We start from the raw sequence: 20,513 nt of genomic DNA on the forward strand, positions 1-20,513 counted from the left end.
GAAGGGTCATTTTTTCATTTAGAACAAAATTTTTCATTTTAAAATTTCGTGTTTTTTCTAACTTTGCAGGGTTATTTTTAAGAGTGTAACAATGTTCTACAAAGTTGTAGAGCAGACAATTACAAAAATTTTGATATATATACATAAGGGGTTTGCTTCTAAACATCACAAGTTATCACGATTTTACGAAAAAAAGTTTTAAAAAAGTTGGTCGTCATCGATCATGGCCGTTCATGGTCACCCGCGACAGACACGGACGACGAAACAAAGAGAAACGCAAAAAGTAACTTTTTCAAAACTTTTTTTCGTAAAATCGCGATAACTTGTGATGTTTATAAGCAAACCCCTTATGTCTATATATCAAAATTTTTGTAATTGTCTGCTCTACAACTTTGCAGAACATTGTTACACTCTAAAAAATAACCCTGCAAATTTAGAAAAAACACGAAATTTTAAAATGAAAAATTTTGTTCTAAATGAAAAAATGACCCTTCTGGGACAATGTAGATTCGAAAAGTACATTAAATTTCCCATAAAATGACATGTTCCAAAATTTTTTACAGTCGAGTAACGGAAAATGGGAGAATTTTTAAAACTTTTTTATTGTTTTTTTCGATGAAAAATACGTTTTTTCGGAATTCTGAGTACGTCATCAAATCGGGCGTCTAATTTTACATAAAAGTCCCTTTGATGCCAAATTTCTATCTCATCACCGTTTCAGGCTGCAAATTATTGAAAAACACCTCTTTTTTCGCATGTTCAAAAATGGAAGGGGTCGTACCGCCCCTCCGTCACGAGATATCAAAAAACTGACCTCGGATTCGTGATCAGGGACAAAAGTTACCCCTTAGGGCAAAGTTTCACGCAAATCGAAGAGGGGTCGGGGCAACTTTTCCCGATTTCGTGTGAGTTGGTAGAGAATTACCCATTTATTATTTTTTGCTATGCTATGCTGTTTTCAAAATGGCGTGTTCTGGCGCAAAATCAAACAAATTATCTGCAAGCATACACTTTTTACTACATTTGCTGGAAATATCTCCGTGTCTGTTTTTGGACATCCTAATTTGAATTTGTCGGTTTTTAATCAATTTATTTATCATTTTTGCATGGAAATTACATTATTTAGAAGATAATCACGGAAAACATTCTTAAATGACCAAATATTTCGAAAAATACTTTATTCAATGCAAAACATTGGTTTTAAATTTTACCTATTGATATTTTTGGCCTACACATTTTTTATTTATGACCAGTGATAAAACGTTAAAATTAAGTTCTATTTTCATAAACTTTGTTGTTGTTTGAAGCAAGATGCTAACTTTTATTTGATAAACTTAGTCAAAAATAAATAAAAATCATTTTTCATTCAATTCGTAGATTCATAGAAAATATGATGAAATTTTTCGTTAAATGTTTTCGTTTCTTTTCAAATATCCTTAAATACTGGAGCAATTCTCTGAGATTTCGCTCATTCGATTTTTTTTGTATTTTTTAATCCTGCTGAAAGTTGTTAGTATGGATATTATCCATTGGATAAGGACTACACTGAAAAAAATTATACACGGTAAATAATTTTTTGGTGATTTTTAATTTTATTTTCACTCAATCTTGATTTGCAGAAAACACTTTTTTTATTATTTTTCATTTTCTTATCTGTTTTATAGAACATCAAATGCCAACTTTTCAGAAATTTCCTGAATGAACAAAAAGAATTTAACCTAGTTATAATTTTTTGAATCAATACTGAATGTTTGGCCCTTTTGAAGGGTCAGTCTAGATTAAAAAAATATGAAAATATTGTTTTCGAAAAGATCGAAAAATTTTTGAATGTTTTTTTGCGACCAATCTTTCGATTTTTTGAAAAAAAAATCAGTATAACAAAAAGTTAAATTATAAATCATCAAAAAAAAATTACCGTGTATCATTTTTTTCAGTGTACAACTTTGGCGAAGACACCAAATCGATCAAAAAATTCCTTTATAAGATACCGATTTTTGAATTTTCATAAATCATTTTTGTATGGACAGCTGCCAAATTGTATGGATTTTTTTCCATAAAAATGGAAAATTATATGGACACACTAATGATGCAAATTGGCTTCTTTATGCATACTGAAGGCACCCAAAAATTTCGGCCGGATTAAAAAATATAAAAATTAAAAAAATACCGATTTCGTAGAGAATTGCTCACTGGCCAAAAACTTTACATTTAAAGTCAAGTGCTAAAGGTGAATTGAGTGAAATCAATTTTAAATTGATTGTATTGTAATTATTTAAGAGTCAGAAAAAATACATTTTCGAACAAGTACGCTTGGGATTCCCGACTTTTCCCGACTTTTGCCTTTCCCGATTTCCTGACTTGAGTAGCCACCTTAAATCTATATAAAAAAATGCATGTTTGAATTAAAACTAGACACTACCGGTCGTCACTTTTCCCATTTTTTTTTTTTTTGTTGTTCACCAAAACCTGCTCCAAACTGCCCTGCCAGCTCGCAGCCAGCCAGCATTCCTGCGTCCGAGGGGGGGGGGGGTATGTAAATGAATTTTAATTAAAACATTGCACACCGTGCCACTGCGTGATGACGGTGACGACTTTATAGCGCAGAACTTGAACCAAAATGGGTTCAGACGCAGGTAGACTACCACACCGGGGCTAGCAACACTGGTTGACATGCAATTTCCTCGTCACGTAATTTGCAACTCTCGGCGTCCTAGCTCGACGGTCGTCATCGTTTAGGGAAGTTAAATTAAAATTAAGTGTTATTACGATTAATCATGAGGTTGATGAGCCTCCCCGCACAACAGGTCGTTCTCTTGAGACGGTGGACGACGACGACTGGCCGAGTTCACAAAAGATCTTCAAAGGCGAAAAGGTCAACAAAGCCAGGAGGTTGCTTCAAGCAGCAGAACCATTCTTTTCAGTAGAATCGTGGAAATTCATGGCGCTGAAGAGATAAAAATTTTATTCAAACTTTTGCGAACGGAGCTTTTCCAGCCAGGACATAAAAGGGAAGACCCTGAACCGTGAAGTTCGCGGGAGAAGCTTGATTTATGGTGAAGTTTTAATCTGGGAGACATCTTGGAATAAGTATTTAATAATGCAAAGCCCTTTCCACCATGCTGGGCTGGAGAGGAGGAGGGGGATGCCTTAATCCGGAGCGACAACACGGTGCGGTGAAAAGTTTATGCTTTTTTCCCGATAAGGCTAATTTTAACGAGGTACGCGGAGGGGGAATTCCGATTACTGGACATTGCTTTACTTCCAGGGTCTGTATAATCCGGTTTGAGGGCATGGCAAGTCAGATTGAATTAAAAAAAAACATTTTGATGAAGACTTAAAGAGAACACATTCTTCTTAGTACAAAATTCTTTTAAAGATTAAGTCTCATAAATCTTTTAAGATTTCGTTTTACATCCAATTGAAAAATTTTAGGGGCAGAAATGTGAAAACCATGCTCCTGTGGCGACCCATTCGCCCCAAATTTCCCCTACACTGTAGGAAGCAGAGACGCCGATTAAAAAGACACGATCGTACTTCTTTGTCTGTGTTATCTTCTATTGCACACTCTGCAACTTCGATTGGCTTGTAGGCTGATCGCAACGCATACAACACCCGATCAATCAATAAAAGACCTTCGTCCGAATAGGACGCTTGTAAGAGTTCGGGTTATACGAGGTTCTAACTTTCGTCCGAAATACATTATTTGATATAGTGCTTAACACTATACTCCTAAACGGGCTTTGTTCTAAAAAATAATCAAAAAATAATTTTCAAACCAATTTTTGAACTTCAAAAAGCATTGAAGAACTAGGTATTTTAAATTTCAAAGCGTTTATTGGTAATTTGACTGATTTTATGTGACTTATCCAATGTTCTTCAGTATCATCCACAATATTTTAAGCCAAAACAGGTATGCAGTACTTTTTGTTTTGTACCAAACTATGTCAAAACGTATAATTTAATTTAAAAATAAATATAAGAAAAGCACTCAAATAATTGAAATAGTTTCCTGGAAGAATATGCAAAATATTATTTGGCAAAAGTAAATTTTTGTGATTATAATCCAATCCAATCAAATCCAATCCAATCCAATCCAATCCAATCCAATCCAATCCAATCCAATCCAATCCAATCCAATCCAATCCAATCCAATCCAATCCAATCCAATCCAATCCAATCCAATCCAATCCAATCCAATCCAATCCAATCTAATCTAATTTAATTTAATCTAGTTTAATCTAATCTAATCTAATCTAGTATAATATAATCTAATCTAATCTTATTTAATTTAATTTAATTTAATCTAATTTGATTCAATTTAATCTTATCTAATTTAATCTAATCTTATCTAATTAAATTAGATCTTATCTAAAAGCAGACAGTCCGATAAAAGCAGCCTTGAAAGTCTTGTAATTAGATTACACCTCAAGCACGTTTCTAGTCAATATTAATAATTTCAGTACATCCGAGAACATTTGAAAAAGTTTTACAAAAATTAAAGCGGCCAGCCATACTGCGTTGTGTTTTGCCGCAGAGAGGATTCTGTGAACGGTTCACATTTAACAGAAAAAAATGACAATAATATTCATCAGACAGATTATGTGTCGAAAAATGTTATATTTCATCAGGATTTTTTTTAGTATTCATCAGATTTTGATGAATTTTCATGAGGTTCATATTTTTCCACAATTATTAAGTAAAATTAATCAAAAAAGGTAATATTCAATCATCCAAATTATCAACCCTGTCAACATCTGTGTACCAAACGCTCCGAACCAGTTGGTTGTGGTGTGCTAGTGTAAATTTTGCAGATAATTATATTTTTAGGGGAGGGGGGTGGGGGGTGGGGGGATAGAATTGGGTAAATTGGAATAAGGAATCAAATGAATGAAAAAAACAAAACGATCATAGGTCATAGAACAGAAAGACTTAATTTAGGATGATAAATGCGAATTTAAATATCAAAAATTACAAAAGAAAAGAAAAAAATGTTTTTTTTTCATTAAAAATCTGCAAAAAAAATATTGTTATTTTTTGTAATTTGACATTCCGAAAATTTCATTCCCCGAAGTATTTTTATTTAAGGGCTGCGAATAATCTTGTCTTGACTCGAGTATGTGAATTTAGCAAAAGGTTTTTTTTTTAAATCTTAAAAAATAATTAAAATCTTGATACAAACAAAAAAGTGGTTAACTTGAACAAAATCGTTTTTTTATTTCTTAGAATTTCCGTACGAAAAAAAATCAGCGAAAAGAATCTCAGCTTGTTTTTGGTTCAAAAATCGGGATTCTTTTTTAACTTGCAAAACATATGAGAATTTTTTATAGCAAACGATTTTCTAATTTTAATAAGTGTGATACTTTCAATTATAACTTGTTTATAATTTTTCCTTTTTGTTCAAAAAGGTAGTTGAGTCAGTCTTTGTATGTCTGAATTTAGATGTTACTTGACCTATTTTAGGCTATTGCAATTATTTTTTGAAGTTTATGTTCCTCGACTCTGACAAAAGTGAAGGGGGAGGGGGGGGGGCGGGGTTTCAAAATTTTCATATAAAAAAGTGTTTTAAAATGCATAAAACACCTGCCCAGTTGTTTTTCCATCATTAGTTTCCAAAATATCTAAGTATCGACAAAAATTTTATTTTTTGCGGCGCATAAAAAAACAAAAAGCCAGGTCAATAATTTTGGTTAAAACATGATAAAACTACAGTATTTCGTTTTGTTTATCAAAAAAAAAGTTGAGATTTTTATTCCGTTCAAAAATAGTACAGACGTGCCTCGGTTTAGCACCGCATATGGGGGATGCAAAACCGAGGCGTGCATAACCGAGGCACAGAGCTTATGGGATTTTGGCTATATGGGAGACATTGGCTTTAATCGTACGAAAAATCATGCAAACATCAAAAATTATAGTGTTTTGGAATCGGGATGATGTCAGCTATCCATTAAAATTATTATTTCATGAAAGTTTTCACAAAAATACGTATTTTTCCTGTATTTCGAAAATGCATATTTTTTTCCTAAAGAAACCAACAATATATTGTAATTGCAATATGGGTATCAAATGATCAGGGTTTTTTCATACATTTTGGATGTAACAATAACATTTTTAGAAAATACTCAAAATTTTCACAAAACTACGTATTTTCGAAAAAAATACTCAAAATTTCAATTTTTACAATATGGGTATCAAACGATCGGAATTTTTTCATACATTTCGAATGTAATAACAACATTTTTAGAAAATACTGAAAATTTTCACAAAACTACGGATTTTCGAAAAAATACTCAAAATTTTAATTTTTACAATATGGGTATCAAACGATCGGAATTTTGTCATACATTTCAAATGTAATAACAACATTTTTAGAAAATACTCAAAATTTTCCCAAAACTACGTATTTTCGAAAAAATACTCAAAATTTCGATGTTTGCAATAATGGGTATCAAACGATCGGGATTTTTTCATACGTTTCGAATGTAATAACAACATTTTTAGAAAATACTCAAAATTTTCACAAAACTACGAATTTTTGAAAAAAAGTACTCAAAATTTCCGGTTTTACAATGTGGGTATCAAACAATCGGGATTTTTTCATACATTTCGAATGTAATAACAACATTTTTAGAAAATACTAAAAAATTTCACAAAACTACGTATTTTCAAAAAAATACTTAAAATTTCCGTTGACGATACAAAGAAACAATTAATGAAAAAATCTCAATGTAATGTTATACTCATATTGTAAAAAACTGAAATTTGGGGTATTTTTTTTAAAAAACGTAGTTTTGTGAAAATTTGGATATTTTCACAAATTTGTGTTAAAACTTTTGAAATGTATAAAAAAAATCCCGAACATTTGATACCTCTTGTGAAAACCGGAAATTTTGAGTATTTTTTTTTCAAAAATATGTAGTTTTGTGAAAACTTTGAGTATTTTAATTTTTTTACTTTCGAAATGTATGAAAAAATCCCGATTGTTTGATACCCATATTGCAAATATTGAAATTTCGAGTATTTTTTTTTGAAAATACGTAGTTTTGTGAAAATTTTGAGTATTTTCTAAAAATGTTGTTATTACATTCGAAATGTATGAAAAAATCCCGATCGTTTGATACCCATATTGTAAATATTGAAATTTTTAGTATTTTTTTTGAAAATACGTAGTTTTGTGAAAATTATGAGTATTTAAAAAAAATGCTGTTATTAAATTCGAATTGTATGAAAAAATCAAGATCGTTTGATACCCACATTGTAAAAACGGAAATTTTGAGTACTTTTTTTTCAAAAATTCGTAGTTTTGTGAAAATTTTGAGTATTTTCTAAAAATGTTGTTAGTACATTCGAAATGTATGAAAAAATCCCGATCGTCTGATACCCATATTGTAAAAATTAAAATTTTGAGTATTTTTTCGAAAATACGTAGTTTTGTGATAATTTTCAGTATTTTCTAAAAATGTTGCTATTACATTCGAAATGTATGAAAAAATCTCGATCGTTTGATACCCATATTGTAAAAATTGAAATTTTGAGTATTTTTTTCGAAAATACGTAGTTTTGTAAAAGTTTTGAGTATTTTCTAAAAATGTTATTGTTACATCCAAAATGTATGAAAAAAAACCTGATCATTTGATACCCATAATGCAATATCAATATATTTTTGGTTTCTTTAGAGAAAAAATATGCATTTTCAAAATACAGGAAAAATACGTATTTTTGTAAAAATTTTCATGAAATTATAATTTTAATGGATAGCTGATATCATCCCGATTCCAAAACAATATAATTTTTGATGTTTGCATGAATATTCATAGAATTATAGCCAATGTCTCCCATATAGCCAAAATCCCATAAGCTCTGTGCTTCAGTTAAGCACTGGGCCGTGCTTAACCGAGGCAGCTGAACGGTGCAAAACCGGGGCAGTGCAAAACCGAGGCGTGCAAAACCGAGGCATGGCTGTATAAAATAAAAAAAAATATGAAATCGTATCAGAAGTTTGTGGTTTACTCATTTCTTGAAAGTTTGTTAATATTTTGAACAAACACAAAAAAAGATTGGAAATGATGTAAAAAAGTAGACAAACAAGGTAATTAAAATTGTTAAAGGATGCAGGATACAGAATAACAGAGACTTACCATGCCTGAAGTCTTCAAATCATTCAAATAAAATAAAAACATACAAAAAGTGGAGTCTTGCGTACAAAACCATTAATTTAAAAAATCTACCGCAAACAAAAAAAAAAGAAGAAATCTCTAAAAATCCTCTAAAAGCAAAGTTTTTCGTAGACAAAAAAGTGGCCTAACATGATTTCCTGAATAATACTAAAACAAAATTTCGAAAAAATAGGCGGTTGAGGGTAAACATAATGTTAAAACGATTTGAATTTTTTTGAACAATCAACATAATGTAAACTACCACGCTCGTGGTACTGTCAATTTTCGAATATCTACGATAAAAAAAACATGACGTTAAAATTGTATTGAAGTATTTTGGAGCAAACTCATTTTGATTTTGACTCGCTCCCTCAACAGTCCCATAAAAACCACTAATTAAACTAAACGCTCGAGCCCTCTGGCATGGCCTGCTTCGCCGGTGGATTTGTGGTTGGCGTTTCGCCGGAATTTATGCAAAATTCATGCTCGACCAGTTTTGTGGGTGCGAGAGAGCGCAAAATCTCACGTGTGATCTCTAGCGGAATAATCAATCAATCATTCGCAGCGCCGTTTAAAGCAAAGCCCAACATTTTAAAAAGTCGTATGAAACGCTGAGTCGAGGTGTGTTTTGGTGGTTCTGCAGTAAAGAGATCAATCAAAAAAACAAAAATCGGTGACCATAAAATGTTATTACCTTTACCGTTGTCGCCCTGAAGCCGCACCCCAAAAATCCAGCCAACTTTGATTTTCCGCTCAAACGGGCCCACCTAATTGCATTTTTGCCTACTCTACTCTGGCTGTGGCAGGCTTTTTGATGGAAAATCAGGTACCACCGAAAATACATAATTTCCAGTCAAATTGAGTTTTGGGAGTTGTTTTTCTGGGGTAGGGGCACGTGTTTCGAAAAAGAACATCATTTGATCTTTTTACTTACGGGGGGGTTGTTTTGACACAACCATGCGAAAATAAGTTCAAGTTTCCGCTCAAGTTTTCCAAACATGAGAGCAAAGCGGAAAGCAATGGGACCTCGCAATGAAACGTTATTCGTTCTCTCTCGGCAGGTTTGGCTTGAGCCGCGTGAGAAACTGTGCTATTTGCATAAAATTTCATTTTATAATCTTATTGGACTTAACGAGGATTACTTTTTCGCTTGCCCTCTCGCGTGCCACCTACTGCCACTCTCTTGCTGGCGATTATTTTTTTGCCCCCTGAAAAGGTAACTGTTTCCACTTCCCGATCAGGTGGGTATAACGAACTCACGATATTAATTTAAATTTTTTAAATATTGGTTTTGTCATGTCTGACAAAAAAAAAACTTCGTGAAGTCTTCAATTTACAAACATTAAATTTTTGCACCATCGCAAATGTCGGGTTTCAAAATGTTTGCAGCATGGAAAACGTAGGTGTGAAACTTAATTTATTTGAGGAAGTGAAAAAACGACAACCTGCACTTCTGAGCTGTTGGTAGAATTAAATGTGACAAAAAGTTGAAACTGCAGACGTGTAGAGTTTCGTTTTCTCATTATTGTCCGTTTGTTCTGCGGATCGAGTGTAAAATTCTGATGAAGAATGTTGGAAGATTAGTAGCAGCCTCTTTTACCAGTTAGACTTTCGAAAGAAAACTGTAGTTTAGGAAAACTTTTCATTTAAAAATAAAAAAAATTGGTATTCAATTTGTGAGTATTTCCAGCCTGACTTTTTATGCAGTTTGTGCATCCTTGCCTATTGACGACTGTAATCATGAAAATTTTATAGAAACCTTAACAAAAACTGAAATTACGTAATTTGCGGAGATTACCACTCCGAACAAAACAATGTTTAAAAGGATGTTTGACAAAAGGTCGAAAGTCATAAGGTCGAATGGACAAAACGTCGAAAGGACAACAGGTCGAATGTGAAAAAATGAAACTAAATATAATACAAAAATATTTCAAAAACAACCTATTGTTGAATGTCGTAATATTTTTGTGAGTTTTTTCATTCTTTCAAACATGAGCTGTTCTTTGGAAAAATGTTCGACTTCTACAATATTTTGTAGTTTCTTTTTATTTAAAAAAAACAACCTATTCTGGATACTTAAAATTATTGTGAGTTCAGCTTCTAAAATATTTTGGTAATTTTTTAATTCTTTCCAGTGTAAACAGTTCCGAAACATGAAAAAAGTCTTGCTTATTAAATATTGTTGCAGATCTTCTTTCCTTATTCAATCTATCCTTCATGGTCAAATAAGATCCATAAAAATCTTTTGAATTCAGTTATATATAGCTGTATTTATTCGATCGTATTTATTTATATTTTAAAAGATAACTCCCCTCCCCCACCTTTTTCAAAAAGTCTACAACAATCCTGGGCAAGTTTTTATTAAGAAGACATCTAAATTTCCAAAAATATAGGAGTGAAATTGATGAAAACCGTTTAAAATACCTTTCTATAGTTGTTTTTCAATAGTTATGCATTTAGACTCACATCATTTTTATTTAATTCGACCTTTTGTGCATTTGACATTTTGTCCATTCGACCTTTTTGTCCACTTTAGACCTTTTGTGCATTTGACGTTTTGTCCATTCGACCTTTTTGTCCACTTTCGACCTTTTGTCCATTCGACTATTTGTCCATTGGACCTTTTGGCATTCGACCTTTCGTGTATTCGACCTTTTGTCTTTTCACCTTTTGTCATACATTCGTTCAAAGGGACTTTAACCCTTTTTAAAAAATATTTTTCCGTTTTTGTTTTGTTATGTTCTTTGTATAACTCTACTTCTTTTGTTTTAGGTAATCCTTCATTCTGTTTGATTATTTTTATATGTTTTTTATCGTGTTTATTTTCACTAAATTATTTAATGGTATTTAGCCTCGTTTAACCCATCAATTGGGTACTAAAGCCCTTTGTAATTTTTTATGTACAACGGTAAAAAACACGATTAAAAACCATTTCTGATCACTTTTTTTTCATTTTAACGCAAAATTTTTTTTTGTCAAGACAACATTTTTTTCGATGGATCAACTATGGTCCCCTTGGAAAGAGCTGTCAAGTAGGAGCTTTTCTGTCAAGAAGGACCGCGGGGTTAATTTTTCAAAATTGGTTCAAAAATCCATTTTTAACTCTTTGTGGTCGTGCAATGGGTCATTGTACTCAGAAAAATAAGCTTTATCGCTTTAAACAGTAATATCAGCAATCTAAGCTTCATTTTAGGACCAAATTATAATTTTTTACAGTCACTTATTCAATTAGTTTCTTGTTTATTGAATTTAACATTTATGTTCGCAAGAAAATAAATTAATCAATTTTTGATTGAATTGAGACATTTAAGACAAAGACAATCACAGCATACCTATTTTTACTACAAATATATTAAATGTTGGTCAAAAGATTAATCAAAAATTATCTCACCAAATAACATTTTTTCATTACAAGCCTAATTGTCAAAACTATTAAACATTGAGGATTCTTCTTTTCAATGATTTTTGATGATCAAAAAAAGGTGAACATATTTTTTTTGCATTTGTTTTAGTTCGAAACCAAGTGGGGCAACCCTTTTGTGTTCATATTTTATTAAGAAATACATTTTTGCCTTAAGTACCAGTATTGGGCATGCTGTATTCTGCACTGAATATCAATTATGTTTGTTTATCAACGTGTTGCAAATATGAATACACAAAAATGTTTCGTTAGTTATTGATTCCCATAATGATGTCCCATTCTAGAAGTTTTGTTATTTTTCGCCATTTTTAATTTTGGGTTTTTTTATTTGGTGCTAATATTATGATTAAAAAATATCTTTTAGAAAATCATTTTTGAGAGCAAAATCCGATTTTGAATAGAAGAAATTTAGAATTTTTTATGAAACCTTTTATTTCTTTTTTTTATTTGCAAAATATTTTATGAATGTGAAGCTTCAAAATATTTTAGAATTTCCAACAAGTTTCTTTTTTAAATTTTTCGCCTGCTGGTTCCTTAGAGCTCCAGCCTCCTAGAGTTAAAATTTTGTTAAAAAAATATTATCGGAAAATATTTTGCACAACGTTGAATACAAAGAAAAAAAAAGTTTGCTCTTTTCAATTAAAAATATCGTCAAAATTTCAAATCGAGCCTAACATTTCAAAAGAGTCGAAAAGGGCATTTTGAACATTATAGACTTGGTCAAATTTGCGAAAGACACCACATTGGGAGTTTTATTAAATTAAAAATAAAAATGCTAAGAAAAGTCGATTTGCAAAAGTAAATCAAATTGCTTTCATAAAAATTCGCATTTTTTGAAATTTTAATCATATTTTTTTCATAACATTATATCTTCAATAAATGATTTTGAAAAATCCTATAGTTAAAAATGAGATAAACTATGAGCTGAGATTTCGGTGATTCGATTTTTTTGGTATTTTTTAATCCGATCGATTAAGCGTCTTCGGTTAAGTTGTAGGATGGATAAAGTTTACACTGATTATACAAGGTTAAAAAAAAGTTTAAATGACAAAAAGTGAAATTAATTATCACAAAAAAAAAATTTACCGTGTATAATTTTTTTTCAGTGCAATCCATATCCATACCTACAACTTTACCAAAGACACCAAATCGATCAAAAAAAAACCTTCTAAAGATACAGTTTTTTTTTAATTTTCATGCATCATTTTTGTATGGACAGCTGCCAAATTTGCATGGAAAATTATATGGAATAACTAATGATGCAAAATGGCTTCTTTGGGAATAACGAAAGCGCCAAAAAAGTTGCTGTCGGATTAAAAAAAAAAAAACAAAATTAAAATTCAGAAAAAATGTCGATTTCGTAGAGAATTGCTTATAACTAGCCTGCAAAATTTTATGAAAACTTTAATGGAAAAAGAAATTATTAGTAAAATAGAAAAAAATGCTAAGAAATGTCAATATGCAAATGTGGATAGTTTTGTTTTTCTATAAATTCACATTTCTTGAGATTTTTTTTCATACTTTTCACAATATCATATCCTTATAAAGTGAATATGAAAAATGCTATAGTTAAAAATGAAAAGACTTGTGTAAAGAATCATAACAGAAAACAGGGACCCACGTAAATTTTTTTTGAAGATTTATTCATCAAAAAATATTTGGTTTCCTACCATCTATATTGTGAACTTTTTTTTAACATACACTTATTTTTAAATATAAAAAGAATCCTATTGAAATTTATCACTAGGTATTTTAGGTGAATATTTTTTGTACGACTCCAACCTCAATTTTAGGTCGTCAAAATGTACTGACTCAACTGCCTTACAAATTAAAATATCAGAATATTATTAGTCATCGTAATTGAAAAAAAAACGCAGATTTATCTGAATTCATCATTGTTTTACTGTTCTAAATTAATCAGCATAAGCAAACCTCAAATTCCCGTATTTGTTAAGAAGTTACATTGTTGGACAACTTCCGCTTTCTCATCTCTAGAAAAAAATAACCCTAATTTCAAAACACAATCTTCAGCTGCCTCTTCGCCCCGCGTCGCTTTTCATCCTTCGCCTCCGCCACTCCCTCCATCTGCCGCAGGTACAACTCCTCGATCAAATCCTCGATCAACCGTGCCATCCGCAGCAGATGCAGCTTCATCTCGCCCATCTGGCCCTCCTGCACCGTCAGCTGCCGCTCGAGCTGCTCAATCTGGACGCCCTGCTCCAGCCGGACGGCGGCCAGCTTCGCCACCAACGTATCGTTCATGGTTTGCATCTGGCGCTGCAGCTTCCGGATGTCCCACTGGGACTGCAGCGTGACCGAGTTGACGTAACTGTCCTCGCAGCAGACGCCCTGGATCGACGTGGTTGGGCACTTGCTGGTGGTCGGGGCGGGTTGGAACGAGATCGCCCGCTTTTGGAGACGTTCGACGAGCTTGGTAATTCCCTGGCAGTTCCACTGGTTGCCGGAAAGGTCGATTCGAGCCAGTTTCGGGAAGGGGCTTTCTAGATCTTCGGCGTTCAGGTACATCAGCAGGTTGTCTCGGAGGTCTAGCTTCACCAACGCTCGAAGCTGCCAGTTGAGAAAGTCTACCTCGAGCAGTTTGTTTCCGTTGAGGTGCAGTTCTTCCAGGTATCTCAACTGTAAGCCACCTACCAGGGAATTGATCTCGTTTCCCGCCAAGCTAAGCCACTTCAGCTTGGTAAGCCGTGCGAAAAGATCCAACTTGCCGAAGGTGATTTTGTTCCCGGACAAATCCAGCCGTTCAAGCCCGACAAAGTCCTTCACGTTGGGAATCCGGGAGAGGTTGTTGGTGGACAGGTCGAGCACCTTCAACGAACTATAATCACTGCCAGAAGCAATCTCAATCGCTTGAATGTCATTCCCACTGGCGTTCAAATGCACCAACTGAGCACCGACGTACAGCTTCTTCACCGCGCAGCCGGTGATGGTTAGATTGGTGGTGGTCTCCAGCTGACCGTAGATGGATTCTGCAAACGACGGGATGTTGCCGTTGGCAAAGTGCACGTACTGCTGCGCCTCCGGTAGCTCGATTTGGTCGATATCGCCCGGCAGAGCAATGGTTACGTCACGCAGGATGCAAACATCACTCGACGTTGAGCTTTCGCAGTCATAAATTTGCGAAACACTTTCGTGGAGAAAGGCGAGCAAAATTGTTCTGAAAATACGTATTAAAAATTAGTATCAAGCTAGAAAATCAATAAAACTTACAGGACGAATCGTGAAGGCGCCATTTCAGGGCGAAACGTAACTTTAGACTGAGCTTCTACTGTTCTTCGAAATGACTAAACGTGATAACGGAGTGAAACTAGTTCACTAGTTCACTAGCTCACTGATTACAGCTGCATGCATCACTAAATCGGTGATGCTCTAGACAGGGAATTGATTGCAAAACAATGATAAGCTGGTGTTATACTTGTGAATTTTCCTCCTCAATGATAATTTTCCTTCTATAAGATTCATAGACTAAAGTACACAGTAAAAATCTTTAGTTTCCAAATAAATCATGTAATTTTACCCCAAAAAAATGTGTACATTTGCCACTTTACCGGCGTAGTTGAAAATTTTCAAAGGGGTAAATTTTACACCTTCAAAAGTTATTCATTTTCACTACAGAATCCGATATAACATCTTGGTAGGCTTGATTTCATCGACTGGAAAACGCTCTTTTTCAAAATGAGATCAAATCTTTAAAAAAATCTTTTCAACAAAATAAAATATTTTTTTTAATATTCACAGGTCCACTTTTTACAACCGATGAGCAATTCTCTATGAACTCGGTTTTTTTTTAATTTTAATTTTTATATTTTTAAATCCGGCTGAAACTTTTATGGTGCCTTCGGTTTGCCCAAAGAAACCATTTTGCATCATAAGTTTGTCGATATAATTTCCCATACTAATTTAACAGCTGTCCATACAAAAATGATACATTGTTTGATCGATTTGGTGTCTTAGGCAAAGTTGTAGGTATGGAAAAGGACTACACTGAAAAAAATATACACGGTAAAAGACAAATTTGGTGATTTTTAATTTAACTTTTTGTCTCTAAAACTTGATCTGCAAAAAAAAACACTACATTGGAAATATTGGTCGCAAAATTTTTCAACTACATTTTCCAAGGTAAAATCAAATTTGCAATCAAATAGTACTTCAATGAAATTTAGATAAAGTGCACCGTAATGGGCGTAATATTCAATGTTTGATCCTTCTTAAATGTTAGTCTTAAATTAAAAATTTTCAAAATATGTTTTTCAAAAAGATCGGAAAATTTCAAGAACATTTTTTCTTAAAAATCAGTCTTTATTTAGAGCGGAGGCTTCATGCGGCCATCCAAAATGCACTTAACTTATGTAAAAATGTCGCAGGAATCCAGTAAAAATAACCACTTGCACCGCAAAAATCATCCAGGGTCCATTTAACCCTAATTCCGCTATAAAAGCATTTTTGGCCGTTTTCAAATGTTAGGTCAGATTTTAAAATTCTGAAAATAGTTTTAAACGTAAAGATCAGACAATTTTACATACGAATGACGATTTACACTTGATACTTTGATACATTTATGTTTATTTAGAATTTAAAATAATTAAAAAGATTGTAGAATCAGATTTAGACCAATTTTCCCAATTGCAGAATAAACTGCCTTTTACATATTTTTTTATTTTTATCAACATAAATGTGTCAAACTATCATGTTCAAATCATCATTCTAATGTAAAATTGTCTGATCTTTACGATAAAAATATTTTCAGATTTGTAAAATCTGACCTAACATTTGAAAACGGCCAAAAATGCTTTTATAGCGGAATTGGGGTTAAATGGACCCTGGATGATTTTTGCGGTGCAAGTGGTTATTTTTACTGGATTCCTGGGACATTTTCACATAAGTTAAGTGAATTTTGGATGGCCGCATGAAGCCTCCGCTCTAAATAAAAACTGATTTTTAAGAAAAAATGTAAAAAATGGGGAATTGGCGCAAAATGGACCCTTTGCCATTTCAATCGATGCCCCGGATTTTTTCACATAAGAAACGCTATTTTTCATTCCAGGGAACCAGCCGCGTTCAAATAAGTCCGATTTTGGGTTCCATTTCGCCCACTGTGCGCTGTATCTCAGCAACCAGATGTCCAATCTTCAATGTCTCTGAGACAGTTTTATAGTAAATTTTCTGAACTTTAAAAAAAAAATTAGAAGTAGTCACTCATGGTCAAATATTTCGCTAAAATCAAATTTTCGGAGGCTACATCTAGAAAACAGAGTCTTTTATCAAAAAATCTGTTAAGCACTTTTCGATTGAAAATTCAATATTACATAAAAAAAATTCCTAATTTTTTTTTGCATGAAATTTTGATTTTTCCAAAGATCACTATTTTTCAAAAATTCATAACTCGGCGGCAGATTTTCTAACCATATTTCTCTATAGCTCAAAAGTTGCGGATTTTTGTCCCCTAAAACATATAAAAAAATCTCGAAAATAAAAAAAAATGTGGTTTTTTGGAAATTGAGTTTTTGTGAAAAAAAAGTTGATTAAAAAATCTGTAAATTTTTTCCGTGTACCTATTTTTTTCTCAAAAGTCCTCAACAATACCTACAACTTTGCCGAAGACACCAAATTGATCAGAAAATTCCCTCATAAGTTACAGCTATTTGAATATTTACGTACCATTTTTGTATGGACAGCAGCCGAAATTGTATGGAGACTTGTATACAAATAAAATCCATTTCCGGATTTGGTAGAGAATTGTTCTGATGCAAAATGGCTTCTTTGGGCATACCAGAGGCACCAAAATAGATTCGGCCGGATTAAAAAAATACAAAAAAAAAATCGAATGATCGAAATCTGATAGAATTGCTCCAATATTGATATTATCAAAAATGTATAAATGAAAAGTCAGTTTGCGATAACTTGTAAAATTACCCGAATACAATTTTTTACTTTTTAACCCTCTACAGCTTAATTTCGCCTCTAGACCGGCTTCCATTTAAATGACCATTTAAATGACAATGGTTCCGTTCTATAACATAATTAGACCTTCCCTTTGCCTTCCTCACCTCACTGAGGCAAGGCTATAAAATAACTTGAAAAATGAACTTCTTAAATACACCTCCTAGATATACCTTCACGTATACCTTTCGACTCAGAATCAAATTCTGAACAAATGTCTGTGGGGATGTGTGTAGACACGATTTTGGCCGGATCCGCCTTATTCTGTTCGTTTTGGGGTCCCCTAAGACCCTATTAAATTTAATTTTGTTTAGTTAAGTATTTAAAAAGTTATGTCAAGAAAAAGATTTTTGTAGATACAAAAAAGGGTGATTTTTTGCATAACCTCAAAAGGCCGGGTCTTTTTGTTTACGTGCGAGAGTCGCACCAGATTCGAAACGCCCGGTTGCCATATTGCTTCAAATGAGAGTCTGCATGTTTTCTGGAAAAGTCTGTATCAGGTATATATTTTTTTCATAAATTTATTTTCATTATTACTTTGTAAATGTGAGGAAGGCATCACCCACCTAATGGTGGATTAAGAAACGTTTTTCATTGAAGGATGTTTGACATTTGTTTGTTTATGTTTTCTGGACGTACATTTCAAATAGCCAACCAGGTAGCCCAGTTTAGCCACTATCAAACGCTTCAAAATCCTCCCCACAGCATCCATTCCGATCTCAAACTCATTAGCTGTGCCGGAAGTGGCCTCCCCCTCCTGTTCCGGTTCGTAAATCCCGGAACACATAAAATGATACACAATTTGCTGGACTTGCAGATTCGATGCGAGTGCGGAGAGGTGTGATTTAATCATTATTAGCTTATCGTTGCAAGCCCCGGGTCAGGTGGGTGGTGGCACACGTGGGAGGGGAGGAGGTCGGGCAAGGATCATGTCCCCAGGATCGTGTGGCCGACTGGCTTGTGGCGATAAACATTAGTTTGTGACCGAGGGTGGGCAAACATGGTAATCCACACGCTGCAAATATACAATTAGAGTTAGTTTCGACTTTCGGGGTGCGGAAGTGGTTGCACCTGAGTGGGAGTTTCTGCAAGTTTGAGTTATTTTCAAAGGTTCAATATTTCCCACTAAAACCAGATATTATTGCAAATTTCAATAGAACCCTTTGAAGCGAAATCAAATATCAATTAGTCATCAAATTGAAATTCAACACAGTCCCCGTTCTGGGTGCATCATCCCAGGTCCGGGTCATTATGCAGAATTCCATCTGCTGCATGTCTGATGTGCTTCTATACATAATATATCCTCTAGTGTTATTCCCGTCCTGGTGCGCTGCCGACGATGCACAGAACCAATATCGATATTGTGAAACATATGCTAGCTGCCGTAGCATTGCCGGACTGTCCAAGTGACTTTGTTGCGTCGTCGTCGTCGTCGTAGCCTTATGGCCCCGATGCTCAGAACTCGGAACCATGTCCAGACATTCCTCTCGAAAGGCCGTGTTGGTTATGGCTGCCGGTATGATTTATATTTGCCATAAATATAAATTAATATGCTTTGATACACCTTGGCAGAAAGGAGGGAGGGGAGGGAGGTCAGAAGCCTGCAGGGGTATGTCTAGTGACGACTAAGCACACGTGTATAAAGTCATGTCGGACTGCTCGAGGGATGCTGCAGCAGACGTTTTGAACTGGTGCAAGATCCTTCGGAGGGACTTCCCCTGGGGAGAAGGTATTCAACCTCGTCATCGGTGGCAATGTTGTTTTTTGAAGAGAAAACATTTGTACACACAGCAAAATCGTCTTCTGCTGCATTAAATTATTATATTGCAGCTTTGTTTTTGTTTCCAAAGAGATGAGCATTTTCACTTGTAACTTTTATACAAAAAATATTAAAAAATTCTATGAACATAACATCATAAATTTTCAACCCTTATTTGAAAATTGAAATCTAGTTCGCATGCTAAATTCAACCAAAGCAAAAGCAACTCCCATAGCTTATAGGTCATTTTAAAATTAAAACTCTAGAAATAAATGTTAAAGATGGACGAATGAAAATATCACAAATATATAGAAAAACTGAGCATAAAAAATTTGAGATACTGAGAACAAAGTTTTTTGAAATTAAATATTGTTTAGCTAGGCCGTATTCTGACCTTGAATTCTTAGCAAAAATTAAAAAAAAATACTAAATTTTAAGACAATCGTGCTGTAGAAAGTATCACAAAATGATTTCTCTATTATTGAAGTTATGCTGCTGTGCAAAATTTGGAAAACATGATTAAATTTATGAAAATATGTTTTTCTTCAACATTTAAGACAACTTTCGACATGTACTGCCAAAATTCAAATTTGTCAAAAATCTTAAAGTGCCCTATTTGATTAAAATTAACAAAATGAACATTATACAATGTATTTTAAATAGTTAACAATCAATTTCACAAGTTTTTACCAAATAAATTTTAATTGATAATGTTGCAAATATTTTTCAAAGTTCATGTCGCCCCCGTTCAATGTTGGCTTGAATAATCAGGAAGCAAAAAAAATATTTTTTCGACAAACTTCAAAATTTTAATGAAAATTAAAGTTTAATAAACTGAAAACCAGTTAAAATGCATTTTCCCGCGTTTATAATAATATCCAGCATGTTTGAACTCCTTTGAAAACATTTTAAATTTTCATGAAATGTACAGTCAATACCTCGATATTTTTAAAATTAATGATTGGAAACAACTGTATGCCTGTAAAATGCATTTTTAAACACTTTTTTCGTCCAAATGTTGAAACCTAGGCTTGTAATTTCAATTTTTATATGCTATGCTGCCTGTAGAAAGTCTTTTGCTCAAATAGTTGCAAAGTTATGACTAGAGAAAAAAAAGTTTTTAAGAAATTGTCACGAAAAAGAAGGCGGTTCCAAAAATGGAGGGATGGTCCAATTAGCACCAAATTTTGGATTTCTGTTAACTATTGATAGATCAACGTTC

At 33.3% G+C, this 20,513-nt stretch overlaps 2 protein-coding genes across 8 annotated transcripts in view; one reads left to right on the plus strand and one right to left on the minus strand.

Annotated features, from left to right (window-relative positions):
* Positions 1–20,513, plus strand: part of LOC120429861 (very low-density lipoprotein receptor-like) — a 373,714-nt gene that overhangs the window by 183,836 nt on the left and 169,365 nt on the right. The gene's annotated exons all lie outside the window — the stretch shown is intronic.
* Positions 13,453–14,946, minus strand: LOC120430490 (leucine-rich repeat-containing G-protein coupled receptor 5-like). Its single transcript, XM_039595583.2, has 2 exons — positions 14,803–14,946; positions 13,453–14,749 (listed from the first exon to the last, which is right to left on the minus strand). The coding sequence occupies exons 1-2, from the start codon at positions 14,823–14,825 to the stop codon at positions 13,588–13,590; spliced, it is 1,185 nt and encodes a 394-aa protein (XP_039451517.1). The 5' UTR covers positions 14,826–14,946; the 3' UTR covers positions 13,453–13,587.

The sequence above is a fragment of the Culex pipiens genome, chromosome 3, assembly GCF_016801865.2.
Source record: "Culex pipiens pallens isolate TS chromosome 3, TS_CPP_V2, whole genome shotgun sequence".
NCBI lineage: Eukaryota > Metazoa > Arthropoda > Insecta > Diptera > Culicidae > Culex > Culex pipiens.

Excerpts from the sequence above, each read along its gene's own strand:
- LOC120430490 (XM_039595583.2), bottom strand. The coding sequence starts at position 14,825 with ATGGCGCCTTCACGATTCGTCCT. Across the intron at positions 14,750-14,802 it reads GCGCCTTCACGATTCGTCCT|AACAATTTTGCTCGCCTTTC; the intron begins GTAAGTTTTATT and ends ACGTATTTTCAG.